This window comes from Oncorhynchus keta, chromosome 29, assembly GCF_023373465.1.
Source record: "Oncorhynchus keta strain PuntledgeMale-10-30-2019 chromosome 29, Oket_V2, whole genome shotgun sequence".
Classification (NCBI taxonomy): Eukaryota; Metazoa; Chordata; class Actinopteri; order Salmoniformes; family Salmonidae; genus Oncorhynchus; species Oncorhynchus keta.
In genome coordinates, this window is record NC_068449.1 from 2,603,343 (window position 1) to 2,618,884 (window position 15,542).

Genomic DNA, 15,542 nt, shown 5'->3' on the forward strand with positions numbered 1-15,542 from the left:
AGTGTCTACGGTAACCTAACCCCAGTGTTTACGCTACGGTCGCCTACCCCCAGTGTCTACGCTACGGTAACCTAACCCAGTGTCTACGGTAACCTACCCCCAGTGTCTACGGTACGGTCGCCTACCCCCAGTGCCTACGCTACGGTCGCCTACCCCCAGTGCCTACGCTACGGTCGCCTACCCCCAGTGTCTACGGTAACCTACCCCCAGTGTCTACGCTACGGTCACCTACCCCCAGTGTCTACGGTAACCTACCCCCAGTGTCTACGGTAACCTAACCCCAGTGTCTACGGTAACCTAACCCCAGTGCCTACGCTACGGTCGCCTACCCCCAGTGTCTACGGTAACCTACCCCCAGTGTCTACGGTAACCTACCCCCAGTGTCTACGGTAACCTACCCCAGTGTCTACGGTAACCTACTCCCAGTGTCTACGGTAACCTACCCCCAGTGTCTACGGTAACCTACTCCCAGTGTCTACGGTACGGTCGCCTCAGTGTCTACGGTAACCTACCCCCAGTGTCTACGGTAAACTACTCCCAGTGTCTACGGTAACCTACCCCCAGTGTCTACGGTAACCTACCCCCAGTGTCTATGGTAACCTACCCCCAGTGTCTACGGTAACCTACCCCCAGTGTCTACGGTAACCTACTCCGAATGTCTACGGTAACCTACCCCAGTGTCTACGGTAACCTACCCCCAGTGTCTACGGTAACCTACTCCCAGTGTCTACGGTACGGTCCCCTCAGTGTCTACGGTAACCTATCCCCAGTGTCTACGGTAACCTACCCCCAGTGTCTACGGTAACCTACCCCCAGTGTCTACGGTAACCTACCCCCAGTGTCTACGGTAACCTACCCCCAGTGATCTCAGCTAGGTACGTACATCAGTCAGAATACGACCCACTGAACCCAGTCTATACAGGAAGTACATCAGAATACGACCCACTGAACCCAGTCTATAGTGGTACATCTGAATACCACCCACTGAACCCAGTCTATAGTGGTACATCAGAATACCACCCACGTCCAGGTGTCCCTGGTTGATCCTGTAGATGATCTGAAGGTGTCTGGGTAGCAGGGTCTCCAGCAGGCCAACGGGCCAGCGCTCCAGAGCCTCGGGAAGCACCGTGTGATTGGTGTACGCAAAGGTCCGCTTGGTGATGGCCCACGCCTGAGGAGAGACAGGTTCCACTAATACAGTAAACATTTCCTGAACATTCACATTAGGACTTATGACAGTTAGTCAAGGTTAGTTGGATTTTCATATAAGAAATGTCTTTAATATCATCATAACAATGTACAATATAATAATCTCTCTCTAAACGCACCGTGTCCCAGTCGAGTTTCTCAACGTCCACAAAGACCCTCATGAGCTCCGGGATGGCCATCGCAGGATGAGTGTCATTCAGCTGGATGGCCACCTGTCAACACAATCAACCAAACAGATTTTTTTGTTTGCGATTCTGACATCATAGAAAATCGATAACACATCACAGGTGATCAATAAGTAACCTTCTCTGGGAAGCTGTCGAAAGACACTGGACCCGTGGAGCCCTTCTTGGATATCTTGAAGCGTCGGATGATGTCCTGAAGTGTGGCCGCCACCACAAAGTACTCCTGCTTCAGTCGTAGCTCCTTTCCCTCAAAGAACTACAACAATGAAGAAGGAGAGGAATCAAGAACTACAACGCCTCAACAAGAGGAGAGGAATCAAGTCGTTAGGAGTTAGAAACAACACTAGCCCAGTGTTTCCCAAACTCAGTCCTCGGGATCACAAATGGTGCCCATTTTGTTTTTTGAAATCATCGAAGCTCGATGATTAGTTGAATCAGCTGTGTAGCACTAGGGGCAAAACCCAAAATGTGAATCCAGAGTTTAGGAAACCCTGAAACCCTAAAACCCATGCTGTCTGTTAAACTCCTACGGTCATTACTATGCCAACGTCCATAGGAGTTGACTCTAAATATCAGTTCTGTTATACTCACAGACAATATTTTTTACAGTTTTGGAAACTTTAGAGTGTTTTCTATCATAAGCTGTCAATTATATGCATATTCTAGCATGTGGTCCTGAGAAATAGGCGGTTATAGAGCCCCCTAGTTTCAAGAGGTTAAAAAATAGTGCCCCCTAGTTTCAGGAGGTTAAAAAATAGTGCCCCCTAGTTTCAAGAGGTTAAAAAATAGTGCCCCCTAGTTTCAAGAGGTTAAAAAATAGTGCCCCCTAGTTTCAAGAGGTTAAAAAATAGTGCCCCCTAGTTTCAAGAGGTTAAAAAATAGTGCCCCCTAGTTTCAAGAGGTTAAAAAATAGTGCCCCCTAGTTTCAAGAGGTTAAAAAATAGTGCCCCCTAGTTTCAGGAGGTTAACCCCCTGCGGTCATTTCTATGCCAACGTCCATAGGAGTTGGCTCTACAGCCGCGCACAAACAGATCTGGAATCAGGTTACAGATATACCAGCGTATCAAAATGGACTCACACCTACGTGGCCAATGCGGAACTTACGTTATCGTTGGGGTAGAGGACACGAGAAATATTCTCCGCCAGATTCCTGTCCAGAACAGCTTGGATGTAATCTCCAACATTGACTGAGGAGAGATCATAGAATTACATATAGGGTTGCAAAATACCAGGGACTTCTCCGAAATACCAGGAACTTCTCCGAAATACCAGGAACTTCTCCGAAATACCAGGAACTTCTCCAAAATACCAGGAAGTTCCCTGTTTTTTCAGAAATCCTGGTTGGAGGATTCCAGATATCCATCTTTTTCCCTTCTGATTTAGGGACTCATTCAACAGGGATTTCTGGAATTCCTGGGAATTTTAGTAAAGTTACCAGAAGAAGTTAAAGTTAGTTCTACTGCTTTAAAAAAAATGTATTCCCCTCGAATCAGTGACTGATTTATACCTGGGACACCAGGTGGGTGCAATTAATTATCAGGTAGAACAGAACACCAGCAGGCTCTGGACCTCATAGGGTAAGAGTTGAATAGAGTACCACAGTCGGAGTCACAATACCCATAATGATGATTTATCAATATGTTCACCTGTATTTACCCCCCCGCCAAAATGAAATGCTAATTAGCTGCTAATGTGGCTATCATAAAGAACTACAACTGTAAGAATCTCTTTGTATTAGCTATTTAATACCTCATAGCAAAAGGTGTCAGCTAGGGATGACTTGCTGGAGCTTGCAGGGATTTGTAGTCTTACACGATGTCTAGTTTAATGCTAATTAGCATTTTTAAATCTGAGAGTAAATAGAGCATAATACATTGATAAAAGTCACCTTGTCTGAGAGAAATGTGCATGGTCATCAAAACATCACGCCAGGGTACAAAATAAGGGTTGTAGTAAGTGTTTCGAAAATCTCCTATCGGAAAAATGAATGGCGGAAAATGATTGGAACCATTTCCCTGTTTGACCACTAGGTTTTATGGGTATTATGACACCTCCCCAGGAAAAGAAAGGACTTTTCAAGTTTCATCTTTTACAGATTCACTCGTCCAATACTGTAACTATTAAGGTCTGGATTAAGGTCTGGATTAAGGTCTGGATTCTAACTTGAGATCTGTGTGCTTAACTCAAGTTTTCCACCATAAATCATAAATCCTACATTGAAAAAAAATGTGTAATTTACGTGAAAGTCTGAGTACTCGGATCTGAAGTTAAGTTCCAAGTTAACTCTGGTCCAGGGCTTTAAAACAGCCTTGTTTGAGCCAATTCTTCAAGCATTCTTAGCAAGCCGCACTAACACCCTGGACCAGAGCTAGCTCTGATTAGGCAAGGTTAAAAGGTAATCATCCTGGCCACTAACAGTCCTTCAGGTTGAAATCGTTGGGAGCTCTGGCTGACCACAGCCTCATGGTGTTGACTGTGTTGTTCATATATCCAGGGATGGGTGTGTCATAGGGCATGGCCAGGACCACCTACAGAGGCAAGGCATGGGGGGGAGGGGGGGGGGATTAAGATTAGGTTGCCTACATAACACATTCAAGGCATGGGAAGAATTAGGATTGAGATTAAAATTAACTAATTCATCTCAACACATCATATATATGCTGTACCTTCAGGGTCATAGGCAAGGGAATACTTAGGATTGAGATTAAAATCAACTAATTCATCTCAACACATAGATATGCTGTACCTACAGGTTCATAATACTTTTTAATTTCTATATCCTAGTAAATATCAGTAACGCTTAACATAAGTCTTCTTATACTTGTGTAGTAACAATGTAATGACATGTTACATAGCAATTCCATAGTAATTCTCACCATAGATATGCAGGTACTAAGTACTGCTAGTAGTATTATTAGTGTGTTACTAATTAAAATGTATTATCATCATGATTAAATACCTGTGTATCCACCCATCTGGCCCCTTCCTGAGACTCCTCCACTCTGCCGTAGAAGTGCACAGGTAGCATGTACTCAGGGCGGGCCTTCTCCCAGGGGTTACCATGACGCAACCAATCATCTGCCTCTTCCACCTAAGAACAAGGAATTTAACAGTGAATTTCAAATCGAAGAGTGACTAAGCAACATTTTTAATATGAGTCAAAATGACCATGAAAACATAGCCTGGTCCCAGATCTGTTTGTGCTCTTGCAAACTCTATTGCTCATTGTCAAGACAATGGCACGATGGCACAAACAGGCTAATGAAACAATAGATATGAGCATAATTGTTCATAGTACAAAGTAGTAGTATTATATTATAGTAGTGGTGTTATAGTATAGTAGTAGTATTATAGTATAGTAGTATTATAGTATAGTAGTAGTAGTATTATAGTATAGTAGTAGTATATCATAGCAGTAGTATAGTATAGCAGTAGTATTATGGTATAGTAGTAATATTATATCATGGTAGCATTATAGTATAGTCGCAGTATAGTAGCAGTATTGTAGTATAGTAGTAGTATTATAGCATTACAGTAGTATTATAGTATAGTGGTAGTATTATAGTATTGTAGTATAGCAGTAGTATTGTAGTATAGTAGTATTATGGTATAGTAGTAGTATTATAGCATGGTAGTATTATATTATAGTAGCATTATAGTATGGTGGCAGTTTTATGGTATTATAGTATAGTGGTATTATAGCATAGTATTATTATAGTATAGTATTAGTATTATATTATAATAGCATTATATTGTAGTAGTATTATATTATAGTAGTATTGTAGTATAGTAGCAGTATAGTATAGTAGTAGTATTATAATATGGTAGCATTATAGTATAGTAGTAGTATTATATTATAGTAGTATTATACTATAGTAGTAGTATTATATTATGGTAGCATTATAGTATAGTAGTAGTATTATATTATGGTAGCATTACAGTTTTATAGCATTGTTATACTAGAGTAGCATTATAGTATGGTAGTAGTATTATATTATAGTAGTATTATAGTATCGTAGTAGTATTATAGCATAGTAGTATTATAGTATAGTAGTGTTATAGTACACAGCTACTCATTCCAGGGTTTTCCTTCGTGTCTTTAAGTAATGGACTGTCATTTCTCCTTGCTTTTTTGAGCTGTTCTTGCCATAATATGTACTTGGTCGTTCACCAATTAGGGCTATCTTCTGTATACCACCTCTACCTTCTTACAACACAACTGATTGGCTCAAATACATTATTAAGGAAAGAAATTCCACAAATTAACTTTTAACAAGACACGCCTGTTAATTGAAATGCATTCCAGGTGACTACATCATGAAGTTGGTTGAGAGAATGCCAAGAGTATGCAAAGCTGTCAAGGCAAAGGGTGGCTACTTTGAAGAATCTCAAATATAAAATATATTTTGATTTGTTTAACACATGTTTTGGTTACTACATGATTCCATATGTGTTATTTCATAGTCTTGATGTCTTCACTATTATTCTACAATGTAGAAAATAGTAAAAATAAAGAAAAACCCTTGAATGAGTAGCTGTCTAAACTTTTGGATGGTACTGTATATAATAGTATAGTAGTATTCTAGTATAGTAGCATTCTAATATTCAGTTGAAGTCAGAAGTTTACATACACTTAGGTTGGAGTCATTAAAACTTGTTTTTCAACCACTCCACAAATGTCTTGTTAACAAACTATAGTTTTGGCAAGTCGGTTAGGACATCTACTTTGTGCACGACACAAGTAATTATTCCAACAATTGTTTACAGACAGATTATTTCATTTATAATTCACTGTATCACAATTCCAGTGGGTCAGAAGTTTACATACACTAAGTTGACTGTGCCTTTAAACAGCTTGGAAAATTCCAGAAAATGAGGTCATGGCTTTAGAAGCTTCTGATAGGCTAATTGACATCATTTGAGTCAATTGGAGGTGTATCTGTGGATGTATTTCAAGGCCTACCTTCAATCTCAGTTGAAGGTAGGCCTCAAGTGCGAGCAAGGAGGCCTACAAACCTGACTCAGTTACACCAGCGCTGTCAGGAGGAATGGGCCAAAATTACCCCAACTTATTGTGGGAAGCTTGTGGAAGGCTACCCGAAACGTTTGCCCAAAGTTAAACATTTTAAAGGCAATGCTATCAAATCCTAATTGAGCGTATGTAAACTTCTGACCCACTGGGAATGTGATGAAAGAAATAAAAGCTGAAATAAATCATTCTCTACTATTATTCTGACATTTCACATTCTGAAAATAAAAGTGGTGATCCTAACTGACCTATGACAGGGATTTCTTTTACGAGGATTAAATGTCAGGAATTGTGAAAAACTGAGATTAAATGTCTTTGGCTAAGGTGTATGTAAACTCCCGACTTCAACCGTAGTAGTATAGTATGTATAATAGTAGTATAGTATGTATAATAGTATTATACTATAGTAGTATTATAGTATATATAGTAGTAGGTACAGAAGGCAGTTCATATTGAGAGTATGTTAAGCCTCTGCAGACTAAACTCTTTGAAGAGGCCAGTGTTACTGAGTGGATTATCCTGGCTGAATAAAATAATTCAATTAAGAAAGATTTAGATTTAGCACTAAACAGCTAATTCAAAGACCCAACTCATCATCAAGCTTTGCTTATTTGAATCCAGGCTGGATGGTGAGAGAGAGGAAGTGGGCCACCACAATGTTGCGGAACTGGGTTTAAATACTATTTGAAATCTTTCAAATACTTTGAGCGTTTGCTCTAGTCTGCCTGTAGTGCCAGATGGGTGGGTTTTGCACTTTGGCAACTATTCTATTGATTCCATTGCACCAGACAGGCTCAATCAAACACATATGAAGTATTTTAACTGATTTTAGAATCGTTTTTGAACCCAGGCATGCAGTGTTGGCCAATCATTAACAGGAATGGAAGTTGCTGCCAACTGCCTCATTTTCTCTGTTGCCATAGTGTAACAATGTCTGTGTCCCAAACGGCACCCTATTCCCTATATAGTGCACTACTTTTGACCACACGCCCTCCCATGGTCCCTAGTCAAAAGTAGTGCACTACGTAGGGAATAGGGTGCCATTTGGCACGCAGAGGGTGCCTGTTGCCGGTGGTTGGCCTAGAGGTTGAGAAAGCTATTGTGTTGTTGCCCTTTTGTTAAGACTCTGATAAAGACCTGCAGTACCTTCTATACACGGCTGAGGGGTTTTGCCCTTTTGAATTTGGCCTGTGTGTTTGCAGTGTAGTTTAGAGCGCTGAAACCTGATTGTACTGATTATTCATTGACTGAAGTGACGAGGCACAAAGTGTTTTAGAAATGAGAGTAATCTCGGAGAGTCTCGGGTACAGGTGGATCCGTGAAGACCTCTGCTGAGAATAATGAAATCTTATCATACCCCCCCCCCCCTGTAACGATTTTCTTGAGTTGAAGGAGAGGCGGACCAAAACACAGTGTGGTTACTATTCATGTTTTTGAATAAGACAACTAAACATGAACATAATACAAAACAACAAACGTGGAAAACCAACACAGCCCTATCTGACGCAACAAACACAGCGACAGGAACAATCACCCACAAAACCCAACACCAAACAGACTACCTAAATATGGTTCCCAATCAGAGACAATGACTAACACCTGCCTCTGATTGAGAACCATATCAGGCCAAACAGAAATAGACAAACTAGACATCCAACATAGAATGCCCACTCAGATCACACCCTGACCAATCAAAACAAAGCAAACTATGGTCAGGGTGTGACACCCCCCAAAACAATGCAAACTATGGTCAGGTGTGACACCCCCCAAAACAATGCAAACTATGGTCAGGGTGTGACACCCCCCTAAAACAATGCAAACTATGGTCAGGGTGTGACACCCCCCCCCCCAAAACAATGCAAACTATGGTCAGGGTGTGACACCCCCCCCCCCTAAAACAAAGCAAACTATGGTCAGGGTGTGACACCCCCCTAAAACAAAGCAAAATATGGTCAGGGTGTGACACCCCCCTAAAACAATGCAAACTATGGTCAGGGTGTGACACCCCCCTAAAACAATGCAAACTATGGTCAGGGTGATGACACCCCCCCAAAACAATGCAAACTATGGTCAGGTGTGACACCCCCTAAAACAAAGCAAACTATGGTCAGGGTGTGACCCCCCTAAAACAAAGCAAACTATGGTCAGGGTGTGACACCCCCCCTAAAACAAAAAATATGCAAACTAAAACAATGGTCTATGGTCAGGGTGTGCAAACTATGGTCAGGGTGTGACCCCCCTAAAACAAAGCTAACCACCCGATATTGAAAAAGGTGACAGATTGAAAGTTTTAGGGTATGATAGTCGTGCGTCTAACTTTCATTATTTCATGATTCATTCAGGATGATCTGTAATCAAGGTAGCATCCACATTCATGTAGAAGTGTCTAGAAAACATATTCTATTCTTATTTACAATAAAAGGGCCTCTATACGTTATTTACCATGCATTTGTATTGGGCACATGATAATCTGAAACACGACAGAGTTACACGCTTGATGTAGTCATTGCATGCCAGGAATATAAGACTATACTTTTTACTACTTTAAAACATTAAAACACATGTGAATGACCGAATAGTGTTGTCAGTTATAAATCGGTTGACCAGATATGGATGAAAATAACCTCAAATTTAAAGCTGTCAGTAGTCTGCACTTTATTATATCAAATTTAAAAACCCAAAGTGCTGGAGTACAGAGCCAAAAACAATGACAAAATGGGTCACTGTCCCAATACAGTCGGAACTCGCTGTATAAATAACTTACAAGTACAAAAACAAAAATGGATGTAGCAATACCAGATTGTCCCTTTAAATGCAGTAGATTTATACAGTGTTGTGGATATTACCTGCCAACCTTCCTTGATCTTCTGATTGAAGATTCCATATTCATAACGGATGCCGTAACCGTACGCTGCCAGACCCAGGGTGGCCATCGAGTCCAGGAAACAAGCTATATTATATACACACACACACACACACACACACACACACACACACACACACACACACACACACACACACACAAAATAATGTAAATGTTCAATAGAAACACTACGTTTATTATTATTGGATGAAGGAAAAAGTGGATGTCAAGACAAACTGTATGGATGAAGTGTAGTACAGGGACAAGTGGTGGTGGTGGGGGACAGGCTCCTAGTGGTGGTGGTGGTGGTGGTAGGGGACAGGCTCCTAGTGGTGGTGGTGGGGGTCCTAGTGGTGGTGGTGGTAGGGGACAGGCTCCTAGTGGTGGTGGTGGTGGTGGTGGGGGACAGGCTCCTAGTGGTGGTGGTGGTGGTGGTGGTGGTGGGGGGACAGGCTCCTAGTGGTGGTGGTAGGGGACAGGCTCCTAGTGGTGGTGGTAGGGGACAGGCTCCTAGTGGTGGTGGTGGTGGTGGTGGTGGTCTAGGTGGTGGTACAGGCTCCTAGTGGTGGTGGTGGTGGTAGGGGACAGGCTCCTAGTGGTGGTGGTGGTGGTAAGGGACAGGCTCCTAGTGGTGGTTGTAAGGGACAGGCTCCTAGTGGTGGTGGTGGTGGTGGTGGTGGTGGTAGGGGACAGGCTCCTAGTGGTGGTGGTAGGGGACAGGCTCCTAGTGGTGGTGGTGGTGGTGGTGGTGGTGGTGGTGGTGGGGACAGGCTCCTAGTGGTGGTGGTGGTGGTGGTGGACAGGCTCCTAGTGGTGGTGGTGGTGGTAGGGGACAGGCTCCTAGTGGTGGTGGTGGTGGTAGGGGACAGGCTCCTAGTGGTGGTGGTGGTGGTGGTGGTGGTAGGGGACAGGCTCCTAGTGGTGGTGGTGGTGGGGGACAGGCTCCTAGTGGTGGTGGTGGTGGTAAGGGACAGGCTCCTAGTGGTGGTGGTGGTGGTAGGGGACAGGCTCCTAGTGGTGGTGGTGGTGGTAGGGGACAGGCTCCTAGTGGTGGTGGTGGTGGTAGGGGACAGGCTCCTAGTGGTGGTGGTAGGGGACAGGCTCCTAGTGGTGGTGGTGGTGGTGGTGGTGGTGGGGGACAGGCTCCTAGTGGTGGTGGTGGTGGTGATGGGGGTGGTGGTGGTGGGGGACAGGCTCCTAGTGGTGGTGGTGGGGGACAGGCTCCTAGTGGTGGTGGTGGTGGTAGGGGACAGGCTCCTAGTGGTGGTGGTGGTGGTAGGGGACAGGCTCCTAGTGGTGGTGGTGGTGGTAGGGGACAGGCTCCTAGTGGTGGTGGTGGTGGTAGGGGACAGGCTCCTAGTGGTGGTGGTGGTGGTGGTAGGGACAGGCTCCTAGTGGTGGTGGTGGGGGGACAGGCTCCTAGGGTGGTGGTGGTGGTGGTGGTGGTGGGGGACAGGCTCCTAGTGGTGGTGGTGGTGGGGGGGACAGGCTCCTAGTGGTGGTGGTGGTGGTGGTGGTGGTGGTGGTGGGGGACAGGCTCCTAGTGGTGGTGGGGGGACAGGCTCCTAGTGGTGGTGGTGGAGGTGGTGGTGGTGGGGGGACAGGCTCCTAGTGGTGGTGGTGGTGGTGGTGATGGTGGAGGTGGTGGGGACAGGCTCCTAGTGGTGGTGGTGGTGGTGGTGGTGGAGGTGGTGGGGGACAGCCTCCTAGTGGTGGTGGTGGGGTGGTGGTGGTAGGGGACAGCCTCCTAGTGGTGGTGGTGGGTGGGGGGGACAGGCTCCTAGTGGTGGTGGTGGTGGTGCGGGACAGGCTCCTAGTGGTGGTGGTGGTGGTGCTGATTGGACAGGCTCCTAGTGGTGGTGGTGGTGGGGCAGACAGCCTCCTAGTGGTGGTGGTGGGGCAGACAGCCTCCTAGTGGTGGTGGTGGTGGGGGACAGGCTCCTAGTGGTGGTGGTGGTGGTGCGGGACAGGCTCCTAGTGGTGGTGGTGGTGGTGGGGGGGACAGGCTCCTAGTGGTGGTGGTGGTGGTGGGGTAGGACAGCCTCCTGGTGGTGGTGGTGGTGGGGAGGGACAGCCTCCTAGTGGTGGTGGTGGTGGGGTGGGCAGCCTCCTGGTGGTGGTGGTGGGGAGGGACAGCCTCCTAGTGGTGGTGGTGGTGGGGCGGGACAGCCTCCTAGTGGTGGTGGTGGTGGGGGACGGACAGCCTCTAGTGGTGGTGGTGGTGGGGAGGGGACAGCCTCCTAGTGGTGGTGGTGGTGGGGCGGGACAGCCTCCTAGTGGTGGTGGTGGGGCGGACAGCCTCCTAGTGGTGGTGGTGGTGGGGAGGGACAGCCTCCTAGTGGTGGTGGTGGTGGGGTGGGCAGGGGACAGGCTCCTGGTGGTGGTGGTGGGGGGACAGCCTCCTAGTGGTGGTGGTGGTGGGGGGGACAGCCTCCTAGTGGTGGTGGTGGGGGGGACAGCCTCCTAGTGGTGGTGGTGGGGGGCGGGACAGCCTCCTAGTGGTGGTGGTGGGGGAGGGACAGCCTCCTAGTGGGTGGTGGTGGTGGTGGGGCGGGACAGCCTCCTAGTGGTGGTGGTGGTGGGGGAGGGACAGCCTCCTAGTGGTGGTGGTGTTGGGGAGGGACAGCCTCCTTAGTGGTGGTGGTGGTGGGGCGGACAGCCTCCTAGTGGTGGTGGTGGTGGTGGTGGGGGGGACAGCCTCCTAGTGGTGGTGGTGGTGGTGGTGGGGGTGGAACAGCCTCCTAGTGGTGGTGGTGGGGGACAGCCTCCTAGTAGTGGTGGTGGTGGTGTGGTGGGGTAGGGACAGCCTCCTGGTGGTGGTGGTGGGCGGGACAGCCTCCTGGGTGGTGGTGGTGGGGTGGTGGGGCGGGGACAGCCTCCTGGTGGTGGTGGTGGTGGTGGTGGTGGTACAGCCTCCTAGTTGTGGTGGTGGGCGGACAGCCTCCTAGTGATGGTGGTGGTGGTGGTGGTGGTGGTGGTGGTGGTAACAGCCTCCTAGTGGTGGTGGTGGGGCGACAGCCTCCTAGTGGTGGTGGTGGTGGTGGTGGTAGGGGACAGCCTCCTGTGGTAGTGGTGGTGGGGCGGGACAGCCTCCTAGTGGTGGTGGTGGTGGGGACAGGGTGGTGGTGGTGTACAGCCTCCTAGTGGTGGTGGTGGTGGTGGTGGGCGGACAGCCTCCTAGTGGTGGTGGTGGGGACAGCCTCCTAGTGGTGGTGGTGGTGGGGTGGGGACAGCCTCCTTGTGGTGGTGGTGGGGCGGACAGCCTCCTAGTGGTGGTGGTGGTGGTAGGGGACAGCCTCCTAGTGGTGGTGGTGGTGGGGGGACAGCCTCCTAGTGGTGGTGGTGGTGGGGAGGGACAGCCTCCTAGTGGTGGTGGTGGTGGTGGGGAGGGACAGCCTCCTAGTGGTGGTGGTGGTGGGGAGGGACAGCCTCCTAGTGGTGGTGGTGGGGTGGACAGCCCTAGTGGTGGTGGTGGTGGGGGAGGACAGCCTCCTAGTGGTGGTGGTGGTGGCGGGGACAGCCTCCTAGTGGTGGTGGTGGTGGGGAGGGGACAGCCTCCTAGTGGTGGTGGTGGTGGGGGGTGGTGGGGTGGACAGCCTCCTAGTGGTGGTGGTGGTGGTGGGGGGGGACAGCCTCCTAGTGGTGGTGGTGGTGGGGAGGGACAGCCTCCTAGTGGTGGTGGTGGTGGTGGGGGGGGACAGCCTCCTAGTGGTGGTGGTGGTGGTGGGGGACAGCCTCCTAGTGGTGGTGGTGGTGGTGGTGGGGTGGGACAGCCTCCTAGTGGTGGTGGTGGTGGGGCGGGGCAGCCTCCTAGTGGTGGTGGTGTTGGGGAGGGACAGCCTCCTAGTGGTGGTGGTGGTGGGGGGGACAGCCTCCTAGTGGTGGTGGTGGTGGTGGTGGTGGAGGGTGGGGCCTCCTAGTGGTGGTGGTGGGGTGGGGTGGGACAGCCTCCTGGTGTGGTGGTGGGGCGGGACAGCCTCCTGGTGGTGGTGAGGCGGACAGCCTCCTAGTGGTGGTGGTGGTGGGGGGACAGCCTCCTAGTGGTGGTGGTGGTGGTGGGGCGGACAGCCTCCTGGTAGTGGTGGTGGGGCGGGACAGCCTCCTGGTGGTGGTGGTCGTGGTGGTGGGGCGGACAGCCTCCTAGTGGTGGTGGTGGTGGGGCGGGACAGCCTCCTAGTGGTGGTGGTGGGGCGGGAGGGACAGCCTCCTGGTTGTGGTGGTGGGGGTGGGACAGCCTCCTGGTGGTGGTGGTGGTGGGGAGGGGACAGCCTCCTAGTGGTGGTGGTGGGGCGGGGACAGCCTCCTAGTGGTGGTGGTGGGGCGGGACAGCCTCCTGGTGGTGGTGGGGGGGACAGCCTCCTGGTGGTGGTGGGGTGGGGCGGGACAGCCTCCCCTGGTGCTGGACAGCCTCCTGGTGCGGTGGTGGTGGACAGCCAGCCAACAGCAGCCTGGTGGTAGGTTGAGTAAACTCCTGTTCTGGTGAGCCAACAGCAGCCTCCTAGGGTGGTGAGTAAACTTCCTGGTGGTGGTGGTGAGCCAACAGCAGCCTCCTAGGGTTGAGTAAACTTCCTGTTCTGGGAGCCAACAGCATCCTAACACACACTGACAGACAGACAGACACAGCCTGGATCTTGGTACTGTACCTGCCAGTCTGCCCAGGCCTCCTCCCAGCCCTGCATCCTCCTGGTGGCTCCTCCAGATCCTCCATGTCCAAACCCAGCTACATGACAGACATAAAAACAACCTAAATTCAGTGGTCGGAACAGCCTCCTGGTGGTGGTGGGCGGACAGTCCCATATATAATAATAATATAATAATATATGCCATTTAGCAGACACTTTTATCCAAAGCCTCCTACTTACAGTCATGTGGGCGGGACATTCTCCTATGGGTGGTCCCGGGGCGGAACCTCCTACCCTGGTGGTGGTGGGCGGACAGCTCTCCAACTGGTGGTGGGCACAGCCTCCTTGTGGTATTAAAGGCTAGGGACCCCACAAGTAGCTACCCTAAATAGCGTGGTGGGGCTGTAGCCTCTAGGGCTGGTGGTGGGGGCGGACAGTTCAGTCCTGCACCATACCTCTGGTGCAGGACAGCCTCTTTGGTGGTGGTGGTGGGGGGGACAGCGTGTGTGGTGGTGTAAACTAGGATAGTGTCCAATGGTGGTGGTTTGAGCTCATGGTGGTGGTGGGGCGGACAGCCTCCTATGGTGGTGGTGGGACAATCAAAGTGGTGGTAAAAGTAATGACTGAGTGGATTAGTCATGCTGTCACAGTTCTTGAGAAAGTCTGGTGGTGGGGAGAGAGCCTCCTAGTGGTGGTGGTGGGCACTAGTCCTAGTGGTGGTGGTGGTGCAGACATGCCAGTGGTGGTGGTGGTCTCTCAGGTCCATCTCACCTGGCTGGTAGACTGTCTACAAGGACAGCCTCCCACCTGGTGGACTGTCTGGGGTTCCAGCCTCCTGGTGGACTGTCTGGGGGGGGATCCATCTCTCCTGGTGGTGGACTGTCTGGGGAGGTTCCATCCTCACCTGGCTGGTAGACTGTCTACAAGTGGTTGGTGGGGTTCCATCTCACCTGGCTGGTAGACTGTCTGGTGGTTCCATCTCACCTGGCTGGTGGACTGTCTACAAGGTTCCATCTCACCTGGCTGGTAGACTGTCTACAAGGGTTCCATCTCCTCCTGGCTGGTGGACTGTCTACAAGGGTCCATCCTCCTGGCTGGTGGACTGGTCTACAAGGTTCCATCTCACCTGGCTGGTAGACTGTCTACAGCCATCCACCTGGTTGTCTGGTCCATCTCCTGGCTGGTAGACTGTCTACAAGGGTCCATCTCACCTGGTGGTAGACTGGACAAGGGTCCATCTCAACTGGTGGTGGTGGGGTCCAGCTCACCTGGTGGTGGTGGTGGTGGGACAAGGGTCCATCTCACCTGGTGGTGACTGGGACAAGGTTCCATCTCACCTGGCTGGTGGACTGGTGGGGTCCATCTCTCCTGGCTGGTGGTCTACAAGGGTCCATCAGCCTCCCTGGTAGTGGTGGTGGTGGGGAGGGACAGCCTCCATCTCAACTGGTGGTGGGGAGTCTACAAGGGTCCATCTCACCTGGCTGGTAGACTGTGGTGGGGAGGGACCATCCACCTGGTGGTGGTGTGGTGGTGGTGGTGGTGACACAGCCTCCATCTCACCTGGCTGGTAGACTGTCTACAGGGTTCCATCTCACCTGGTGGTGGTCAACCTGACTGTCTGGGGAGGGTCCATC

General features: G+C 49.7%; 1 protein-coding gene across 1 annotated transcript in view; it reads right to left on the reverse strand.

Moving 5' to 3' along the window:
* Window positions 1-15,542, reverse strand: part of LOC118381635 (glycogen phosphorylase, liver form-like) — a 55,190-nt gene that overhangs the window by 22,680 nt on the left and 16,968 nt on the right. Inside the window, exons 4-10 of the mRNA XM_052485370.1 lie at window positions 9,270-9,373; window positions 4,354-4,485; window positions 3,811-3,922; window positions 2,499-2,581; window positions 1,513-1,650; window positions 1,329-1,421; window positions 1,025-1,171 (exon numbers count right to left, since the gene is read on the reverse strand). Coding sequence (XP_052341330.1) covers window positions 1,025-1,171; window positions 1,329-1,421; window positions 1,513-1,650; window positions 2,499-2,581; window positions 3,811-3,922; window positions 4,354-4,485; window positions 9,270-9,373 — 809 coding nt within the window. The remainder of the gene's footprint in view (window positions 1-1,024; window positions 1,172-1,328; window positions 1,422-1,512; window positions 1,651-2,498; window positions 2,582-3,810; window positions 3,923-4,353; window positions 4,486-9,269; window positions 9,374-15,542) is intronic.